Here is a 17,268-nt window from a genome sequence, read left to right on the forward strand (position 1 = left end):
ATCATCATCTAGTTCATAAATGATCATATGTCTTTATTATATAAATATTTACAGTCCAACGTGTCAAAAAACAAAGGTAAACCACTCACATATTAATTCTGTCAGATTTTAACAACATAAAACACTGACGTCATCCTGTAAAAGTCTTTAAACAAACCAACGTTCACATCAAACTTGACTAATCCAATAAAATGGAGCCAAGTGTTTCCAGAGACTTTCTCTGCAGTGTGTGGTTTCTGCAGGAAGATCTGAGTCGTGCTGTTTCTCATCTATAATGTTGCTGTTTGCTGGATTACTGAACTTTATTGAAGGAGTTCAACTGGGAACTATTTCACTGCAGAGAGACCTGGACTATGTCTCCAGGCAACCAGGACTTCAGCTCCTTCAACACCAGGTAACCAGAGACAGCAAAACGAGGCTTATGGTCTGGATGGTATATCTGTAAATGTAGTAAATCAAAGGTCACAGAGTCACAGTCAGAAAATAATAATTAGAAAAACTGAAGGAAAAGTAAGAAAATGGAAAATATAACAACATCAATGAAACATCTACAAAGACTCACAGTAACTTTGTCTCTAGCCTTGAGTTTCACTGATGGATCAAATGTGTATGTGATGGGTTCACTATTGTTGATCTGGACTTTTAACTGACGTCCTCCCAGTGGTTTGTCCTGCAGGACGGAAATGAAACACAAGAAGAAGAATGAGACACAGAGACAGGAACAAATGAATGTTGGTGTCTATTAAACCTGTTGAATCAATATTTTCTATGAAAAGAAATGACGCTTAAATCAACATCACCTGATCAGACTTGTTTCTCAGACTGATATATTTGCAGCTGGGATGAACAAACACAGTGATGTCTCCTGACGTCTCCTGACTGACTGAGCTGCTGCTGTTCTGTGTTTGTTCAGGTTTGGGAGGAGACGACATCCACAGATTAGTCCTTTCACATCAGTCAGCTTCATGTTCTATCTCTCAATCATTCAGAGAACTTTTCATCATTAAACATAAATGTGATGAGGAGGTAGGACCTAGAACATGAGGAGCTTTAGAAACCAATCAAAGACAGACAGACAATGACAAGTCTTTCTGCTCTTAGTTAACATCATGTTTCTAGTGGGAGGTTTGGCTGTTTTCAGGAAGGATGTTTGTTAAAGTTGAATAAAAAGTTACAGCAGATGATTCTTAGTAAAAAGAAGAACCTCTGTACTGGATTTCTCTCTCTGGAGAAACATGAAGAGAAACATTTAGTTTAGTTGTAAAAGAAACGAAATAAGTTTCTACGTAGGATTCATGAAACATGTGCTGACAGACAAACGTCAGGATGAGTAAAGAAAAACTCTGAAAGACCTTTAATAGAAACAGATGAAAATGCTTCATAGCAAAGAAGAAAAGAGTTGATTTATCAATAAAACATGTTTAAAATCTGTCTTTCTGGTCTTAGTCACATCCATGTGTTCTTCTATGTTGTGTTGTGTTCTTCTGTGTTGTGTTGTGTTGTGTTGTGTTGTGTTGTGTTGTGTTCTTATGTGTTGTGTTGTGTTCTTATGTGTTCTTATGTGTTGTGTTCTTCTATGTTGTGTTGTGTTGTGTTGTGTTCTTATGTGTTGTGTTGTGTTGTGTTCTCATGTGTTGTGTTGTGTTGTGTTCTAATGTGTTGTGTTCTTATGTGTTGTGTTTTGTTCTTATGTGTTCCTATGTGTTGTGTTCTTATGTGTTCTTATGTGTTGTGTTCTTATCTTCTCTCTCCATGTCTATGAGCTTGTATTTCACCTCATCTTTTATCTCCTCCATCTCTTTGTTTCTGGTCTCCATCTCCTCCTGCTGCTTCTTCTTCTCCTCCTTTAGTTCATTAACCTGAGAAGAAAACCTGCAGTTATATCATTTCACCAGTAGATGGAGCAAAGTCACAGTTGTGTTGATCAGAGGTCAGTCCTCAATAACATAATGATAGTGTTTATGTGTGTGTCTCTACATGTTTCTCCATCTCTTCAGTCTTGTTCTTCAGTTCTTCTTTGGTTTTCTGCAGCTCTTCTTCAATCTTCTCATATTTCTCTGTCAGCTATCAGACAGACAGATGGATGATGATCAGTCAGCAGGTTTACTGATCAAACTTTCTTCAAACTCATCAATCTGTACGTTTAATGTTTAACTTCTTGGTTGTGTTGTGTTGTGTTCTTATGTGTTGTGTTGTGTTGTGTTGTGTTCTTGTGTGTTCTTGTGTGTTGTGTTGTGTTCTTATGTGTTGTGTTGTGTTGTGTTCTTGTGTTGTGTTCTTGTGTGTCCTTGTGTGTTCTTGTGTGTTGTGTTGTGTTCTTGTGTGTTGTGTTGTGTTGTGTTGTGTTCTTCTATGTTGTGTTGTGTTGTGTTGTGTTGTGTTCTTGTGTGTTCTTGTGTGTTGTGTTGTGTTCTTATGTGTTGTGTTGTGTTGTGTTCTTGTGTTGTGTTCTTGTGTGTCCTTGTGTGTTCTTGTGTGTTGTGTTGTGTTCTTGTGTGTTGTGTTGTGTTCTTATGTGTTCTTATGTGTTGTGTTGTGTTCTTATGTGTTGTGTTCTTATGTTTTCCTATGTGTTCTTATGTGTTGTGTTGTGTTCTTATGTGTTGTGTTCTTATGTGTTCTTATGTGTTGTGTTGTGTTCCTATGTGTTGTGTTGTGTTGTGTTGTGTTCTTATGTGTTGTGTTGTGTTCTTATGTGTTGTGTTGTGTTGTGTTCTAGTGTGTTGTGTTGTGTTCTTATGTGTTTTGTTGTGTTCTTATGTGTTGTGTTCTTATGTGGTCTTATGTGTTGTGTTGTGTTCTTATGTGTTGTGTTGTGTTCTTAAGTGTTGTGTTCTTATGTGTTGTGTTGTGTTGTGTTCTTATGTGTTGTGATGTGTTGTGTTCTTATGTGTTGTGATGTGTTGTGTTCTTATGTGTTCTTGTGTGTTGTGTTGTGTTCTTATGTGTTCTTATGTGTTGTGTTGTGTTCTTATGTGTTGTGTTGTGTTGTGTTCTTATGTGTTCTTGTGTGTTGTGTTGTGTTCTTATGTGTTCTTATGTTTTCCTATGTGTTCTTATGTGTTGTGTTGTGTTTTTATGTGTTGTGTTCTTATGTGTTCTTATGTGTTGTGTTGTGTTCCTTTGTGTTGTGTTGTGTTGTGGTCTTATGTGTTGTGTTGTGTTCTTATGTGTTGTGTTGTGTTGTGTTGTGTTCTAGTGTGTTGTGTTGTGTTCTTGTATGTTCTTGTGTGTTGTGTTCTTCTGTGTTCTTGTGTGTTGTGTGTGTTCTTATGTGTTGTGTTGTGTTCTTGTGTTGTGTTCTTGTGTGTCCTTGTGTGTTCTTGTGTGTTGTGTTGTGTTCTTGTGTGTTGTGTTGTGTTCTTGTGTGTTATTGTGTGTTGTGTTGTGTTCTTATGTGTTCTTGTGTGTTGTGTTGTGTTCTTGTGTGTTCTTGTGTGTTGTGTGTGTTCTTATGTGTTGTGTTGTGTTCTTGTGTTGTGTTCTTGTGTGTCCTTGTGTGTTCTTGTGTGTTGTGTTGTGTTCTTGTGTGTTATTGTGTGTTGTGTTGTGTTCTTATGTGTTCTTGTGTGTTGTGTTGTGTTCTTGTGTGTTCTTGTGTGTTGTGTTGTGTTCTTGTGTGTTATTGTGTGTTGTGTTCTTGTGTTCTTGTGTTTTCTTGTGTGTTCTTCTTGAGATCCACCAACTAAAAAATCTAGACAAGAACTCAGGAACACGACAGAACATGAGGAACTATCTCACAAATCTAACAAGCAGAGAGAAGATGTTGACCACCAACATCAACCTCCTTAGAACAAGACAATGATCTGAATATTAAATGAAACACAAACACATTGAAATGAGAACAAACTGGAATCTGATAGAAACTACTAACCTCCTCCTTCTCCTTCTTCTCCTCCTTTAGTTCATTGACCTGAGAGAAGAAAACCTGCAGTTGTATCATTTCAACAGTAGATGGAGCAAAGTCACAGTTGTGTTGATCAGAGGTCAGTCCTCAATAACACAATGACAGTGTTTGTGTGTGTGTCTCTACATGTCTCTCCATCTCTTCAGTCTTGTTCTTCAGTTCTTCTTTGGTTTTCTGCAGCTCTTCTTCAATCTTCTCATATTTCTGTGTCAGCTATCAGACAGACAGATGGAAGATGATCAGTCAGCAGGTTTACTGATCAAACTTTCTTCAAACTGATCAATCTAAACCTTTAATCTTTTACTTCTTGTCTCTTACATCTTTAGTTTCTCCTAAAAGTTTCTCCTTCTCAGCTTTATCTCTGGATCTTTTCTTGGTTTCTGTGTTAAATCAAAGCAGCTGAATTCAACTAGAAAAGACGTTTGCTGGTGTTTTACATCATTAATGTGGTGACTTATCTGTAACTTACTGGTTCTATTTTGTCTCCACACAACGAAGACTCCTGCTAAAATAACCATGATGCTAACAGCTAAGCTAACAGCTAAACCAGTGATGATGGGAACAGCAGAACTGAAGAAATCATCTGAAATGAAAACACACAGAGTTACATGACATTTCTACACAATCACACACAAACTGTGTCAAACTAAAATCATGTCATGGTCCGTTCTCTAAGCGTGTTCTACCTGGAACATGTATGTGAGCCTCTCTGGTCTGGTGGATGTTGTTCTGTTGGACTCTACAGGTGAAGCTGTTGTTGTGTCTCTTGTCCACAGTCACTCTGCTGCTGACAGTATAGAGGTGATCAGGACCTCTGACTGTCTCTGGAGGTCCAGCAGAGAGCAGGTTTCCCTCAGTGTCCAGCCACAACACCTCAGGCTCTGGATACCAGCCTCTGGATTCACACTGTAACACCACTCCTCCTCTGTCTCTGTCCACCCCTGATAAACTGATGACAGGTGAGGAGACAGGAGCTGACACTGAGAAACAAAATATTTCAAACCAGAGTCAGTGGAAGTAAAAGTCAACTTCAGGTCAGAGTTGATATCAGAGGACTATACTTTATACCTTTACTCACCAACAACAAGCTCAACAAACATCTCTCTATTCATGTCTACAACGTAACATCTGTACGTTCCTTTATCAGACAGCTTCACGTCAGAGAGTTTCAGGGAAACGTTTCCATGTTTCAGTTCATCAGGGAACAGAGATGTTCTTCCTCTGTAGGACAGATCTTTTTGCATTTTAAGGTCTGCACCATTACGCCACACCAGGACGTAGAGGTTTGACCTCTTCCACTCCAACGTTGATGCAGAAACGTCCACTGAAGGTTTGATTTGACACGGTAGAACAACGTCATCACCAACTCTTGCTACAATTGGTTGAAGTGAATCCACTGACTCAGACTGTCCTGGAAAGAAAAACAGAGGTTTGTTGAGTTCTGCACTAGAACGTATGGAGTTAGGACCATAGAGTATAAACAAAGAAAACATGAATGTGAGTGCAGCTTTCAGTTTTTATTTTAATACTGTACATAATAATCATTAATTTTGATTGAATTGTTTTCACATCCAGTTATTCTCAGGAACTCAAAAGCGAAAGTGGACACTTGACTCAAAATTTGTTTGAAGGAGGGATGTGTGATGCCCCTTAATTTATTAATTAATTTCTCATACAAATAACAAAGTTGTTTCAAAGTCTAAAAACACAGAGATGTTTAAAAGCAATTAATGGGCCATTTTACAGATTTATGCAGAAAAATCTTTCAAAATATTAGTGGACTTTCACAGTGGACCAAAATGACTAAAATCAAACAAATCAAACAGAAATATTATACTTAAGTAATGACTGACCTAAGAAAATGAGCTGTTTGTTCAGTGAGTCCTTGTTTCCAGTCTGTGCTGTGAGCTCCTTGTAACTAAATGTTTGTGGTAACAGCTGATCAGTGTCTACAGCAGCTTGGAGGAATTTGATCCCATTGATCAGAACAGAACAGAACCAGTTCAGTTCTGAGATGTTGTTGGTTTCCTCTCATCAACTGATGCTTCAGGTCCTTCCACAACATTTCTAGTGAATTAGGGTCAGAACTTTGACTTGACTGTTCCTAAACATTAATCTTGTTCTTCTTTAACTGTTCTTTTGGAGAACCAGTGTTGGTTCATCTCCAAACATGACGATGCCCAAACATTTAAACCAAACTATTCTACTCTGGTCTCATCTGTCCACTAAACATTGTCCCACATGTTCTTTGTGGACAGAGAGCAGTGTCTTTGGTTGTTGAGTGGATTCGTCAACATTAACATCAGCCAATGTGAGAGAGGCCTTTAGCTGCTTAGAAGTTCCCCTGGGTTCCTCTGGTTCCTCTCCCACTATGATGGAGTGATGTTTGTTGGTGGACCACTCCTGTGGAGGGGAACAGTTGTCTTCAATCTGTCTGACTCTCTGTGGATTATTTGTGGCTTCCAGACTCTTTAGAGATGGTTGTGGAACCTTTTCCAGCCTGATGAGCAGCAACAACTCTTTTTCTGAGCTCCTCAGATCACAGCTCCTTTGTCCCTTGTCAACACACACTTCAACACAAACATGTTGTGAAGATCAAACTGAAACTATTCCCTGATTTATTTCACGTAAACCAGGAAGTGAACCACTTTCATGACATTGATAGAAACATTTCTCAGCACAGAACCTTGAAATTAAGAACTAATCCTACAGGTTCACCATTCATATATAATATTGGCTCATTTTCCTGATTAAAAAAAACAACAACAAATACACAAGTTTAATATTTCTGTTTCATGTGTTTGATTTGGTTTTCTTTTTCCACTATCAGGACTTTACAAATATATTTAATATATTTACAAGCTCAAAGGAAGGTATAGATGTTGCAGGCTGTGAACCTTGTTTATTGAGACTGATGAAGGCTTAAATGTGCATTTTATTGACACAATGGTCATTTTTTGCCCATATTCTGATTGTCTTAAGCAAATGATACTACTTTGTGATGACAATCAACATCTGGACTGTTCATTTTAAATCCAGATGTGATACAACTGAAAACCATCCATTATTATACAAACAAATTATATTTTGAGAGAGAATAATTGAAAATCACACTCACTAGTACTAGTACTAATAATAGTTTTGTTTTATTTTGCAACTGTCTCTGACTTAAAGTCTGACTGTCACTTTTTAAGACTAGATTGTTTGTAGGTGTTGGGTCATTTTGTGCAACACAAGCTGCAGTTAAGACACAACATCTAGCTGCTACGTGCATGTCACAGAAAGATTTCAATCTCCATCGGACTGCACCTCTCACAGCTGACTCACAACAACAGACATGAAGGCTAAAGGAGCAACACTGATTAACACTACTTAACTTTTTTATGAACTGGGTAACTAACTCTGCAAAGATAGTAAATGTGTAGATATGATTATTTGTTGCAGGCTGTGTTTTAGGTGAGTGGCTGCAGGATCACTTGCTATTGTTGCCCATTGATTGGATGGTTTCCCAGAATTCTCCAACAATTAAAACCTCACATTATAATAAACAGATTGTTTCTAACAACCATATTTGCTCCAACAAAGCTCTACATAAGTTACCTTTACAGTAGTGAGTCAGGAGGAGACAGAAAACCAAACCAGTGATGGTTCCGGGCAGGAAGTGAAGGAGCAGACCGTCCATCTGAAGAATCAGAGAGTCCTGAAAATGAAGCAGATGATGCTCTAAACGAATTCCTAAAGGCAGTGAGGTTGGATATACTAAGGAGCAGGAGAGGAAGTTCCATCCATCAAATATTTCTATCAAGTGAAACAAATAACAATTGAGGCAACCAATCGACAGATACGTAAAGATTCAGAACTGAGACTGACCAAAGGAGAGACTGGTAACAGAAACAGGCTGAGGTATCGAAGGCAGATTCCAATTTACTCTGTCAGACTGTAAGAAACACAACAAAGAAGCATCAGTGTGACGGTACACAAACAAAAAGAATAAATGCTGAACCTCACCCAACACTCATTTCGTGATAGTATCAGCTACAATCCACCAAAAGAGGATTCACCAATAAATATATTAATATATCAGTTAACTAAAGTCAGATTTTGACCATAAACAACCATTCATTCTTACTTTGTTGGTCACAGCCCCTCTACAAATCCAGACATGTCATTGTTTTATACTTTCAGTTTTCTAAAACCCCTCATCTCTCTGCTGTGTCTCTGTCTCTGTTACATACCGATCAGGAAGCTGGTTCTGACTCCATCAGAGGAGGAAGGTTGAGGGACGTCTGGAGGAGAGGACCCACAAGAGGACGATCGACAGAGACACAAATAGATAGAAGGAAAACAACTGAAAGAGGTAAGAAGGAGGAAATGGAGGCAAAGGATTCACATACCTGAAACAGGTTTGCTGAGTGCTCAGTGACAGACGCTGGCGAGTTTTTGGCTCGAGTCTAAAAACAAACAACCACACAGCAACAAAGATGATGAATTCAGTTATTACAAAGATTATCAATACATTTAAACAGTGAATATTGAAATACAGTTTGCGTGCTATCATTTGGAAAATGACAGCTGGGATAGGCATATTTAAATTTATGTAAATTTAAGCATTATCATTTGTATTACAACATTTATTTACCACATTTATGGGTAATGAAATTGTTTTAAACTGTGAAAATGTTTCTAAAAATGTTTTAAAAAATGTAAAACAGACAAAATCTATATATTCTTTTGAGAAAGTAATTTTCTGGTGCCCCAGCTGCTGGAAGACCCTTCAGTCTTATCTCGTGAGTGACAGCCCCCCCATTGTTGTATAATTTTACTCTTCTAAAATCCCTCATCTCTCTGCTATGTCTCTATGTCTCTCTCTCTCTATTAATTTATACTGAAGAACCATATAATTAACACAAAAAAAAGGGACAAAACAGGTTGGGTGTCATACAGGGATGGCCTGGAAATAACACAGAAATAAAAAAAAAACAGTGATTTAGAGCTGAGCACAAACACAAAGATGTTTTTTTTATTATTATTTAACCCTAACCCTAGGGATACTAAGGAGTGGGCCAACAAAATGGTGAGATGATTAATTCCATGGCAGGTGTAGCACCCGGATACTCAGCTGTACAGGGTTCATACAGGGAAGTAGATTCCACCACCCACACCTTAATGACCGTCGACCAAATGTTAAAACCCACTCATTCACTAACAGTCAGTATTTACTGCAGCACCATCACTCACAGCAACATAGCAGCTACAATCCACCAATAAAATCATTTATATATCAGTCAACTAAAGTCAGATTCATTCTCATCTCGTTGGTCACAGTCGCTCTGAAAATCCTGACATTGTTGTATACATTAACTTTTCTAAAACCCCTCATCTCTCTGCTGTGTCTCTGTCTCTGTTACATACCGATCAGGAAGCTGGTTCTGACTCCATCAGAGGAGGAAGGTTGAGGGACGTCCGGAGGAGAGGACCCACAAGAGGACGATCGACAGGGACACAAATAGATAGAAGGACAAAAGAAGGAAAGAAATAAGTAGGGGGAAATGTAGGCAAAGGATTCACATACCTGAAACGCTTCTTTGGAGTGAGCTATGTCAGAAACTGGTTAGGTCAGTGATCAGTGTCTGATTCGAAGAAGACAACAAAGTCATTAAAAAAACACAAACACACAGCAAGTAAGACAGGAGCAGACTGTTGACTATTGACAGTTCACTTGTAGCAACTGCCACATTCCTACGTCATGCGTTGCATTCTGTCCTCGTGAACCCTGCTGTTGTTCACATTGTTTTATACATTAACACTGGTAGCTGGGGAGGGAGCACAGAGCTAGGCATAGCTGATAGACGGTGTAACACAAAATCTTTTTTAATTTGGAGTGCACATCACAAATTATCCAGCTTTTATGTGTTCTACATGTTTATATCAACTACCCATATCCTTGTGGGAATACCCCACCCTCCACAGCACAGGAAATATCAGTTCTACTTCAGCAGGTGTGAGTTCAGTAGGTCGCACATACACTTCATGTCCATGGTGCAGGAAAGTTTGCATGAGAATGTTGTTTTCCCCTCCCCCATGTCACGTTGGCACCGAAAATGGAAAAGTATGGTCTCTGATCACTTCAACAACAAGGTAGATGTTCTGCTAGGAGTGTGTCACCAGACACAGAGTCAGCCATGTTGAACACATGAAGTCATTATTGGAGCTCTTCATATAACCATCAGTTGAAAACACATGTTTGGGGGAATAGTCGTTTTTCCCTCCCTCCTGTTATGTATCAATTTCATCAAGTATCAACTCTGCACCTGCAGGTGTGGGGGATGTTAGGTCACACACACAGACAGGTCAAATTCAAATTCAAATTCAAATCAAATTAGGAAAAGTCATGAAATATGAAGCAAAAAAAAAAAAACATTAAATGGGGTCAAATTGACTCCAATTATAATAAGAGGGTTAAATACCTTTGGGTAACAGTGGACAATCAACTCACTTTCCTCCAGCACACATTCAGAAAAGGAGCCACCAAAGACTGTCAGCCATCTGCAAACTGAAAGGACTCTGTGTTGCCCCCATCTCCTCCTGCCGCTATGATTCAGTCCACACAGTTAGTGAATGACGTAAATATCTTCTTCAGCAGATCTGAACAGTCGTCTGCCTCTCCCCCAACAGAGCCTCAAACACCATAGTGAGGGTCAAGCTGGTGCACACAAAAGTGGACCACCACCTCACACCTAACAACCAATAGACCGAAGTATATGAGGACACGGGACTGTGTGTCTGATGTAGTCGCCCTCCAGGGACCTGTCCTGGCTCCCTGCCTCTTCTCCATGTACACTGCAGACTTTAGAAGTCTTTCAACTAGCTGCAGAAATACTCAGATTGCAGTCATTGCCTCATCTAGTGTGGGGAAGGTGAAGGTTATATGGGACTCATCTGGTTCCAAGAAAACTGCCTCCAACTGAATGTGAGTAAAACCAAGGAGACAAAAACACACCACACACAGATGAACATCCAGGGAATGGACAGAGAGATGTTATGAGCTCTTATAAGTACTTGGGTGAACAAAAACCTGGACTAGACTGACCACGCTAGGGCTCTTCATAAGAAAGTAATAACACTGAGGTCCTTTAGCACACAGGGAGCACTACTAAGGTCCTCCCATGACTTCATCCATGACTCCGTCCATGAGTCCATGTTCTCATCAGCCATCTCCTGCAGACTGATTTGCTGGAGTGAAAGCATCTCAGCAGCAGACAAACAGAGACTGAACAGACAGGACAGGAAGGCTGTCTCCGTTCTGGGCTGCCCTCCCACCGCCTCCATGGGACTATAACAGCACTGGGCAGTGACTACAGCAGGTGACTGATTCACTCACACTATGTTAAGTAGTGTTACTGCAGGTCCTTCCTTCCTGCGGCTGGGAGGTTGTTCAACCAAGCCTGCTCCCAGTAGACCACATATGTATAATTAAGGCCACGTTTACACAAATCCGGTTTTGATAGGTCTTGCATGGTTCTGCCTGCTGCCAGTGATGAATCCGGATCTTCCAGAGACTGGAACTGCACCCCTTTGAATCCAGGTCTCGGGGGGAAAATAGACAAATATGGAGCCTGTGTGCTTCATTTTCCATTCATGTGAACAGCCTGATATGAACACGATGATGCCATCGCTCCCCCTAACCTTCTAGTCCCCATGTCTCATCTCGACAACATCGATCTCATAATTCATAACAGCCTCAGTGGTGGACTACAGGCTGGTGACGGTGCTGCATCAGATATTGATTGTTGGGTGGCTACGTCCAGTATCTACTGTTACTACATCACTACCATGAGCTAAAAAGGGTTACTGACTGTACAGTGTGAAAGACAGATGCAAATGCTTTTTTCTATCAGAAACAGCGCCACACATAGGCCTGAGATATGTACTAAAGCCTTCTACGACTAGATATGGTTTGTAATGGATCAACATTTATGGAGAAATACTCAACAATTCAAAGAAAAAACAGATTGTTTTCGTACATGTGGACTTATATTGTGTTAGATTTTCTATTTTGGGATTTATTTAATGTTTACCTTCTTATCTCTGTCCTGTGCACTGTCCTTAAAACTGTCTGCTGCTGCAACACTGTAATTGTCCACACTGTGGAGGGGATTATCTTATCTATTTTTAATCTTATTATAAGTAAATGGAATCCAAAAGGCAGTGACGGTGGCTGCACCAAGCATCAGGAGGTTCCTCGGCCATGTTTTATTTAGACAACATAGCGTCACATAATGCAGCCACACACACAGACTTCATTTTTACCTTGTTAGCAACCGTCTCTCTGCAAGTTTTGACATGTTGTTTTATACTCTCACTTATCTACAATCCCTCATCTCTCTGCTGTGTCTCTGTTAGCTGGATTGGCTGGAGATAACAAAGAGATTAAAAAAAAGAAAAATAAATAAATAAAACAGAAACAGTAAGTCAGACAGGGATGGACTTCATGTTTCAACATTTAAAAAAAATTGAAGCTACAGATCCTGCTGTTAAGGTAGTTTTATATGTAGTAAATATGAATGTGTTTCGCTGCTGCCAGGTGTGTTCATTTGTTGAGAGTATACAGTACTGTTAAAAAGTTTTAGCGTACTGCAGAACTTTCTACATTTCTCCATAAAAATGTCCTGAAAATAGACAAAGAGACAAACCAGTCAGACATATAATACTTGTGTATATGTTTATTTGGTTAAATTAGCCAATATTACATCTGTGATCTGTGAGGTGTAAATGTAAGTGAAGCCTTGTTTCTAGTTGTCATGATTCTGTGTCTTGATTCATGAAGTGTCCTGTTTTATTTTGTTAAGTCCCTTGGTTTCCTGTTTTGTGTTTCTCCCTGTGTGTGTCCCTTAACAAGCTAATTGGTTTCTCCTTATGGCCGAGGCCGAGGAGCACCTGGGTCAAACACGCTAAAGTGCCTCTGGTCTTCCCACTCCCAAGGAGGACAGCCAAACATACAACCTGACGTTTTTTTAAGTAGCAGTTTATTATTTCTTTTATTTTTCGGAGTGGAACAATGCCAAAATAACTAACAAAACAGCTAAATGAGGATCCCTATCGTACCTGATGCCAAAAATAACCATGAAAACAAAAGACAGTCGAACTGACCTAACTCCTAAATGAAATAAACAGGAGAAAAACAATCAACTCAAAAAGGCTTCTACTTAAGTCTGCTACGACTTGGAGAAAACTACACAACTATTTACAACATTTACAATGATCACATGATGCGATCAGTCGAAGACACAGTTTAAGCTTTAACTTAACCAAAGAACAGCATGCAGTTTAGCAAAATGTTGCTCATGTTCAGACACACACATCCTTGTACTTCTGTCTTGAAGACACTCGACATGATGTATTCCCTCGCCCCTTATCTTAACCTTAACCACCTCAACTAAATACCTAACCCTAACCACAACCTAACTGTAACCTTTACCCTAAAACTGTCTGTTAACCTTTAAAACAGCCAAAGAGTGAGGACTGGCCACAATGTCCTCACTTTCCAAAAAAGACTTCACTTTGTTGGTTAAAAACTCAAACTGGCCCTCGGTACGTAGCAAGTACAAGAACACACACACACACACACACACACACACACACACACACACACACACACACACACACACACACACACACACACACACACACACACACACACACACACACACACACTTTCTGGTACAGCCATCTTTGTGAGGACACTCATTAGCATCATGCATTCCCTAGCCTCTTACCTTAACCTTAACCATCTCAACTAAATGCCTAACCCTAACCATAACCATAACCTAACTGTAACCATTACCCTAAAACTGAGTTTTAACCTTCAAAAAAAGCCAAAAACTGAGGCCAACAAAGTGAGGACCGGCCAAAATATCCTCACTTTGCACAAATGTCCTCAGTCTGATGGTATGAAACTTAAACTGGTCCTTGGAAAGATAGCTGTACAAGAACACACAAACACAAACAAAGGCTGCTGTCGGTTTGGAATGAGGAGAGTAGGAGGAAGTCAGCTGGCTCAGCTGGAACTTTACTGGAGAGTCAACCAATCCGGAGGCAGCAACCAGGTCACATGGGCAATCAGGAAACCACTGGCACCTGGATCTCTCTCACACACACACAGACACACACACCTGAATATCACTGCAAAGGAGGAGAGAGTGAGCTGTCAGTACAACGATGACAAAAGACAAGATTATGATCTTGACTCATGTCCTGTCACTTTCTTTCACAGTTCGTTGGTCCATCAATGATGAGCAGATGCAGCAGAACAGGCCCAAACCAGGACATTAGCGCCCCCATGTTTCATGGAGGGATGAGGTTCTGATGCTGGAACATGACGATGCCCAAACATTTAAAACAAACTATTCTACTCTGGTCTCATCTGTCCACTAAACATTGTCCCAAATGTTCTTTGTGGACAGAGAGCAATGTCTTTGGTTGTTGAGTGGATTCATCAACATGAACATCAGCCAATGTGAGAGAAGCCTTTAGCTGCTTAGAAGTTCCCCTGGGTTCCTCTGGTTCCTCTCCCACTATGATGGAGTGATGTTTGTTGGTGGACCACTCCTGTGGAGGGGAACAGTCGTCTTCAATCTGTCTGACTCTCTGTGGATTATTTGTGGCTTCCAGACTCTTTAGAGATGGTTGTGGAACCTTTTCCAGCCTGATGAGCAACAACAACTCTTTTTAATCCAAAAAGAACGTTTCCAAAAAGGACGTTTCGCCACTCATACAAGTAGCTTCTTCAGTTCTGAAAGATTAGTGGGAAATTTAGATTTAAATAGGAAAAAACTCTGTGGGTACACCCACCAGGAACTTGCTTGACCAGAAACTGGAGACAACAACTCTTTTTATGAGCTCCTCAGATCAGAGCTCATTTGTCTGTTGTCTTCACACACTTTAACACAAACATGTGTTGTGGAGACAAATCCCTGATTTACAGAAACTAAACCAGGAACTGAACTAAAACCCGAGTCTCATCACATTGATGGAAACACTTCTGAACACATGGACTCTGATTTGATCTTTAAATTAACTTGTAATCCTAGAGGTGCTCCTCACGGATATGTAATATTAGCTCATGTTCTTGAATGAGCAAATATACAATTTTAATAATTATATAAAGGAAATTCTGACAGTTGCAAAAAAAGTGCACTCTTTATCACACACACCAGTCAATAAATGGAAGAATATATCTTTATTTATCAAATCGTAATCACATTTAAGCTTCTCAAGGTAAATGTGAATAAACTGTATCAGTATCTGGTTCCTAAATGATCATATGTCTTTATTATATAAACATTTACAATGTGTAAAAAAGCAGAATTAAAACATAAAAATATTAATTCTGTCAGATTTTAACAACATAAAACACTGACGTCATCCTGTAAAAGTCTTTAAACAAACCAACGTTCACATCAAACTTGACTAATCCAATAAAGTGTTTCCAGAGACTTTCTCTGCAGTGTGTGGTTTCTGCAGGAAGATTTGAGTCGTGCTGTTTCTCATCTATAATGTTGCTGTTTGCTGGATTACTGAACTTTATTGAAGGAGTTCAACTGGGAACTATCTCACTGCAGAGAGACATGGACTCTGTCTCCAGACTTCCAGGACTTCAGCTCCTCCCACACCAGGTCACCAGTGTCAGGATGATGTTGACCACAGCCTGGACGGTATAACTGTAAATGTAGTAAATCCAAAGGTCAGAGAGTCACAGTCAGAAAATAATAATTAGAAAAAGTGCAGGGAAAGTAAGAAAATGGAAAATATAACAACATCAATGAAATATCTACAAAGACTCACAGTAACTTCCTTTTCAGCCTTGAGTTCCACTGATGGATCAAATATGTATGTGATGGGTTTTCTATTGTTGATCTGGACTTTTAACTGACGTCCTCCCAGTGGTTTGTCCTGCAGGACGAAAATGAAACACAAGAAGAAGAATGAGACACAGAGACAGGAACAAATGAATGTTGGTGTCTGTTAAATCTGTTGCATCAATATTTTCTATGAAATTTGAAACTTGAACTAACATCACCTGATCAGACCAGTTTATGAGACTGATGTAGTCGCAGTTGGGATCAATGAACTCAGTGATGTCTCTTAACGTCCCTTGACTGTCTGAGCTGCTGCTGTTCTGTGTTTGTTCAGGTTTGGGAGGAGACGACATCCACAGATTAGTCCTTTCACATCAGTCAGCTTCATGTTCTATCTCTCAGAAATTCAGACTTTATTAGTGAAGCACCTCAGTCTCCAGTTTCCTCTTCAGTGTCTCCACTTCTTTCTCAGCTCTTTCTCTTTTCTTCTCCTCCTCTTTGAGCTTCTTCTCCCACTGAGAGTGAAGTCACATAAAGAGACATGATGAGAAACATTTACTTTGATTGAGGAACATGACAAACTGATTTGGTTCTAAACTACTTCCTTATTATGGAATTAAAAGATGGACAGATAGGACAGAGTATTCTGGCTAGAACATAGTCAGACCTTCTGACCTTCTAACAAGCAGAGAGAAGATGATGACCACCAACATCAACCTCCTTAGAACAAGACAATGATCTGAATACTAAATAAAACAGAAACACATTGAAATGAGAAAAAACAAGAATCTGATTGAAACTACTAACCTCCTCCTTCTGTTTGTTGGAACTAGAGAACTGAGAAGAATGAAGAGAGATCAGTAAAGATCATAAATGATGGACATACAGATTGTATCATAGTTCTTATAATGTGATCACTTACCAAAGGAAGCCAGGAAGACTTGGAAGCAGCAGCTTTGATTTTCTCCAACTGGAAGAATTTATTAAAGTCAAATCAAAAGATTTTATCATCACTGATTCTATTTCTTCATGTCAGACTAAACCACACATTCAACATTTAACCTGAAGGACATTGTCATATGAACCAGTCACTTTTCAGTCCTTTTGTAGACGTGTCCACATATTTCTGATCTATTGTTGTTTCTCCATCTTCCTGTGCTGGAGTAGATCTACACCACCAGGTTCCTCAGGAAGGTGACTACAGTCTGTGAGGACCTAACACATCTGTCTGAACTGCTGCCACCAGGCAGACGTTACAAAGCCTCCACACCCCCACATCCACACTCAACAAGAGTTTCTCCTCCAGAGCTGTAGCTGCTCTAAACCAGTCCAACAAACTCTCAGACACACAACAAGTCAACAGTCTACAACCACTGAGACTGGAGGACAGCTACACAACCCTGTACATGATATCTGGATATTCCACTGAGATATTCTCCATTATACACTCGGATTTAAATATATATTTATGTTCATATTCTTATTTAATTCCCCTATAATAAT

At 39.6% G+C, this 17,268-nt stretch overlaps 2 protein-coding genes across 3 annotated transcripts; both read right to left on the reverse strand.

The window, feature by feature from the left end:
• Positions 1-233: 233 nt before the first annotated feature.
• Positions 234-2,028, reverse strand: LOC125016541 (lamin-A-like). 2 transcript variants are annotated; one of them, XM_047599090.1, is made up of 4 exons: positions 1,776-2,028; positions 801-894; positions 563-670; positions 234-439 (listed from the first exon to the last, which is right to left on the reverse strand). In XM_047599090.1, the coding sequence occupies exons 1-4, from the start codon at positions 1,778-1,780 to the stop codon at positions 332-334; spliced, it is 315 nt and encodes a 104-aa protein (XP_047455046.1). In that variant the 5' UTR covers positions 1,781-2,028; the 3' UTR covers positions 234-331. The 2 variants fall into 2 exon arrangements, with proteins under 2 accessions (XP_047455046.1, XP_047455037.1); XM_047599081.1 differs by having other exon boundaries at positions 801-899; positions 1,776-2,026.
• A 2,650-nt stretch (positions 2,029-4,678) lies between these two features.
• Positions 4,679-9,547, reverse strand: LOC125016206 (butyrophilin-like protein 2; the record flags this gene model as incomplete). The annotated part of the gene is made up of 5 exons (XM_047598518.1): positions 9,320-9,547; positions 7,778-7,844; positions 7,508-7,607; positions 4,986-5,318; positions 4,679-4,881 (listed from the first exon to the last, which is right to left on the reverse strand). Coding segments are annotated over exons 3-5 (618 nt in total), but the record flags the coding sequence as incomplete, so codon positions are not given.
• Between the last annotated feature and the right edge of the window lie 7,721 nt (positions 9,548-17,268).

The sequence above is a fragment of the Mugil cephalus genome, chromosome 1 (assembly GCF_022458985.1).
Source record: "Mugil cephalus isolate CIBA_MC_2020 chromosome 1, CIBA_Mcephalus_1.1, whole genome shotgun sequence".
NCBI classification, from domain to species: Eukaryota; Metazoa; Chordata; class Actinopteri; order Mugiliformes; family Mugilidae; genus Mugil; species Mugil cephalus.

Bases quoted from the DNA above. Each gene is read 5' to 3' on its own strand.
- LOC125016541 (XM_047599081.1), bottom strand. From the start codon at position 1,817: ATGGAGACCAGAAACAAAGAGATGGAGGAGATAAAAGATGAG. The intron at 900-1,775 runs GTGAAATACAAG...GAACAAACACAG, and splicing joins TGGAGGAGATAAAAGATGAG to AACAGCAGCAGCTCAGTCAG. The intron at 440-562 runs GTGAGTCTTTGT...CTACATTTACAG, and splicing joins AGGCTAGAGACAAAGTTACT to ATATACCATCCAGACCATAA.